A 5,118-nucleotide genomic window follows, 5' to 3' on the forward strand; every position below is an offset into this window, starting at 1 on the left:
AACACCGATGAATTTTGTGCTTGAGGTGGAGCTCTTTGATGTGTGGGGCATTGATTTTATGGGGCCCTTTGTGGGCTCATATGGCCTGAAATATATTCTCGTTGCGGTGGATTATGTCTCCAAGTGGGTAGAGGTGGTGGCCTTGCCTAACAATGATGGTTGGATAGTCATTGCCTTTCTAAAAAAAGAACAACTTTAATAGATTTGGCACTCCTAGAGCTATTATTAGTGATGGTGGTTCTCATTTCTGCAACAAACCATTCGCTGATCTTGTTGATAAATATGGGGTGCATCACAGGGTTGCCACTCCATATCATCCTCAGACGAGTGGTCAGGTTGAAGTATCCAACAGAGAGATAAAAAGCATCTTGGCAAAGACGGTCAATGTGAATCGCACTGACTGGTCCAAAAGTTGGATGATGCTCTATGGGCATATCACACGGCGTTCAAAACGCCTATTGGGACTTCACCGTATAAGTTGGTATTTGGGAAGGCATGTCATTTGCCTATTGAGCTTGAGCATAAGGCCCTTTGGGCATTGAAACAGCTGAACATGGATTGGCATGAAACAACAAAGCTGAGGTTGTTTCAAATCAACGAGATGGATGAATTTAGGTATAATGCCTATGAAATTGCAACACTGTACAAGGAAAAGATGAAATACTATCATGACTCGAAGATCCTCAAAAGGGATTTTCAGCTGAAGGACTTGGTCTTGTTTAACAATTCGTGCCTAAAGTTCTTTCTGGGCAAGCTAAAGTCTCGATGGTCCGACCCGTTTGAAATTGTAAGTGTTTCCCCAAATGGAAGTGTCATTGAGGTGAAAACCGAGGATGGCACTCGGACTTTTAAAGTGAATGCACAAAGAGTAAAGCACTACCATTGGTGCATTGATGACGGCAAAGTGGTTGATAGGTATCGTTTGAAATACGGTTCCTGAATTGAAAATTGAGGTATCACGTCGAGCCGTGACGTTAAACCAAGCGCTGTGTGGGAGGCAACCCACATTTACTGCTTTATAAGTACTTTAAATGTCGTATTTCCTTTGTTTTCTTTTATTTTTTTGATGTTTGCTGATGTGGTAGGATTCTGAGGACTGAAGAGGCCAAAAGAAAGTAAGTGCTAAGTTTGCAAGGAAAGGACGCTCCACGTTACGGCCCGTAACTCATGTTGCGGTTCGTATAATGAAGCGTAACGAGAGAAAAAATGCAGAAATCACTGAAGGATGAGGGAAAAGTGGTACGGTCTGAGTTACGGATCGCCGAATCGCGTTACGGACCGTAACACATGAGCGTAACCTTGACAACAATCTGGGCAACCATTGAAAAAATTGCACCCGTTACGCCAGGTAATACGGACCGTAACATGAGTTACGGTCCGTCGGCTGTATTGCCATGTCATTAATGAAAAATGAAAATGGGGTCGTTTGGTTGACCGTAACACGAGTTACGTCTCGTACCTCATGTTACGGTTCGTAACTCTAAGCGTAACGGTCGGGCATGTTTAAATACATCACCCGACGGTTACACTTCCAATTCAACCGGCGTTTTCCCTTATTTTAACCCGCCTCTCCCTCATAATCTCCCTCATCCTCTCTTCATCTCCCCCTCACCATCTCTCCATCATTACTTCACCATAGTTGTTGTTTTTCTCGTCAAAAACAAAATCCATCGCTGTTTTGCTTTAATCTCGAGTTTCATCCAAACATCGCCCACGATCAGGTATGACAATGTGTTGACTCTCTCTAGTCTTTAATCTATCGATAGGATTGACATGATCTTCCATAATTAAATTCGTATACAATGCCATGTAGTTATGATTTTGAATGATTTTGAATCCCCATTGAATAATTGCGCGGGATTTAACAATGGTGGGGGGTTGGGTTTGGTATGATTGCTGTTTGAGAGACTCGTGGGCACAAGGACATTGTCTCTCACTGAGTCAGAGGCATCCCGATTGAAAGTTTCATTCGTGAAACTACTAAATTGGTTTGCCCACCAACTGTTCGATAAAAGGTTTCAAAGAAAACTTGGGTAAAATTGGGTGAAGTCTGAGTAACCCGAGGTATGTGAGGGGATCAACTGGTGTTTTACACCATACCCCAAGGAGCATAAAGTTGAAAATCTTGGCCTCGTGCTTAAACGGAAAAATTTGGCTACGTTGTGCATTTGTGGACTGATTGCCAGACGTTCAGTGTTCCGGGCCATAACGTGTGTTACGGACCGTAACACCCCATCGTAACACTTATAATTTGGGTGACGTTACGGTAAGGTGTTACGGACCGTAACACGATTGACGGACCGTAACATCATACCGTAACACCTATGATTTCCCCAAAATTTTCTGGAAATTTGGGTCAGGTTACGGTCAGGTGTTACGGACCGTAACATGTTTGACGGTCCGTAACATCATACCGTAACACCTATGATTTCCAGAAAACTTTCTGGAAATTTGGGTCACGTTACGGTAATATGTTACGGACCATAACACGTATGACGGTCCGTCGAACATGTTACGTTTCCTGTGTTATAAATGAACAAATTGAGTTACGGTTGAAGATACGGCCCGTAACACCATTGACGGCCCATTGAACGTGTTAGGTTTCCTGTGTTATAAATGAACAAACTGAGTTACGGTTGAAGATACGACCCGTAACACCATCGACGGTCCGTCGACCGTGTTACGGTGCATGAGCTAATTGAAGTCTTGAACTTAAACCAATATGTAGTATAATTGAAAAGCTTCTCGTGTATCATAGCTAACTTTTCCTTCAACAGGTATGGGTAACCCAAGGCAAGGAAAGAAGGTTGCACCCAAGGTTGCAGGCAGAGGAAAAGGTCGCGGTGCAGGCATAGTAACCTCACGGTTGCACGATGAAGATCAAATCAAAGACACAAGGGCTACAAAGAAGCCCGCTGCACCTAGCAGGCCAGCCTCACCATCCGAAAGTTCCTCCTCGTCTGATGAGGAGAGTTCTTCTAGTTCGTCTAGCCATAGCGGACCCAGGCAGGCTGCTACACCACCACACTGGCCTCAACCACCCATTAGACAGCCTACTGCGGAGGAGCGCGAACAAGAGTGCGAGCAGGAAATGAGAGAGACTGACATCCGGATGAGGGTTGTGTATGAGCAGGACCTCCGGTTTTTTGTGGAGAGATCTGAAGAACTGTAAAACAAAGGATGTGAGCTAGCAAAGCATGAGGGGCAAGGCCCAAAGAGAAGTGTTTTCGAGGAAAGAAACGTCAGCTTCGATGGTCTCGATGGATATCCGGGCATCCGTGACACTCTCCACTTCCACAAGTTAGAGTTTTTGAAAAACCCTGTGGGGTCTTACATCTCGGCTCTTGTTCGGGAATTCTACGCTTCTTATGGGGCTGTTGTATTCAAAGCACAGAAAAAAGGGCAGCGCGCAACTCAAGTGCCGGCCATGAATGAGGTAGTAGTGCGCAAAAACAAGATTGATGTTTCTCCGACGGCCATCGATACAGTACTATTCGGGAAGGATTATATTGCGCCTACAACGGTGGAAGAAGGAGAGTTTGTCTACAAAATTGCATAGAAAGATACAATCTCAGTCAGAAAATGGGTGGCCTCAGTGATTGCATGGTCGGCAGATCCCGAATGGGCAATAGTGCCAAAGTTGACAGCCACTACGAGGATTTGGAAAAACACCCTCACACTTGAGGCAAAGTTTTGGTGGCAGATTGTTCTGTTCCGCATCCGTCCTACCCAGGAAGATAATTATTTGACCCCGGATAAAGCTGTTCTTGTGGCTGCCCTTATGTATAGGTATAAGATCAACATCGGAAGACTGGTAGCTGCAAATCTCCGGGAGAGAGCCACCCAACCAGCCACTTCCCTAATTCATCCATGTTTGCTCACGTTCTTATGCCTGTGCGAGGAACCAGAACCCCTCCCCTTTATCGATCACAGTGTGATCGCCAAGAGTATCTATGACATCACAAAGGGCAGAGATGATATGTTTGGATAAGGTACAATGCCATCTTCCTCGTCTTCTGATGTGCCGGAGGGGCCAACGGGATCAGATGTTTTACCCTTAGCTATCATGGGTGCTGAGGCAACTGCTGCGGGTCAGCCCACAGATTCTGAGGCTCCACCGGCTGACTATTCTCCACATCCCATGCTAGCTCCAGCTCCACCTACTTCGGGTGGTCCTACCTCTTCCACTGGAGCGAGCCCAACACCGGCCCAGCCCATACTGGGAGTCCCACCCGAACTTGCGAGAAAAATGATTTTTCAATCGGGAGAATTTTGGAGCAGTGGTCCTGCAAGCAGATAGAACATATAGGCAGGTCAAGCAGCTCATGACCGAGCTGAAATTGTACACAAAAAGGGCTATTGATGTAGCGTTGAGGCCGATAAAAGAACAGATGGCTGATGACCACCTACAGATCCACTCTCAGATAGATGGTATTGAGAACAGAATGACGGAGCTGACTAAGACACACCTCGCTGTGGAATTGGGCACTGTTCGGAGTGAGTTGCGGACACTAAAGGATCATGTGCAGAAATTGAAGGCACAGGAAGTGGCTGTTGTGACGGACCAGATTCCGAAAGTACACACAGAGTTGGTACAAAGCTTATATCAGCCGGTTCAGAGTCTACTTGGGGATGATGAGATCGAGGACATGGTTGATGAGGAGCAAGACGAGAAGTTGGAAGAGGATACCCACTCTTTGGCTAAAAGGAAGCGCAGGAGAGTCGCGCCAGATGATGAAAACCTTCATCCCATTCTCAAGAGTCTTGATCCATTTGATGCTTTGCGCCCACAGAATGAGGAGGAAGAGCGGCGAACATTGAAGAAGATCTGACATGAGTCCCGGCTGGGTTCTGACACCACTGGAGCGACTTCTAGCTCAGCCCATCCCATTAAGTCGGCTCACCATACTTCTGCTCCACCCACTAAGACTGGGACTTCTAGTGTTGGCAAGCCTGATACCACCATTGTTCCTGCCTCCGAGGTTACCCAACCTCATGATGCTGCAGCAAATCCAAGCGCCTAGTGCTCTCCAGGGGAGCCCTCCATTCTATTGCTCGACTATATAGATGCCTTGAGGGCAATACATGTTTCTAAGTTGGGGGTGTAGGGTAATTGCT

At 46.2% G+C, this 5,118-nt stretch overlaps 1 protein-coding gene across 1 annotated transcript; it reads left to right on the plus strand.

Moving 5' to 3' along the window:
- Nucleotides 1-2,779: 2,779 nt before the first annotated feature.
- Nucleotides 2,780-3,172, plus strand: LOC132639635 (uncharacterized). The gene has a single exon (XM_060356075.1). The coding sequence runs from the start codon at nt 2,780-2,782 to the stop codon at nt 3,170-3,172; it is 393 nt and encodes a 130-aa protein (XP_060212058.1).
- The last annotated feature ends 1,946 nt before the right edge of the window (nt 3,173-5,118 follow it).

This window comes from Lycium barbarum, chromosome 5 (genome assembly GCF_019175385.1).
Source record: "Lycium barbarum isolate Lr01 chromosome 5, ASM1917538v2, whole genome shotgun sequence".
In the NCBI taxonomy this organism is placed as follows: domain Eukaryota; kingdom Viridiplantae; phylum Streptophyta; class Magnoliopsida; order Solanales; family Solanaceae; genus Lycium; species Lycium barbarum.

What these genes read in the sequence shown, in the direction of transcription:
- LOC132639635 (XM_060356075.1), top strand. Translation starts at nt 2,780, where the DNA reads ATGGGTAACCCAAGGCAAGGAAAGAAGGTTGCACCCAAGGTTGCAGGC.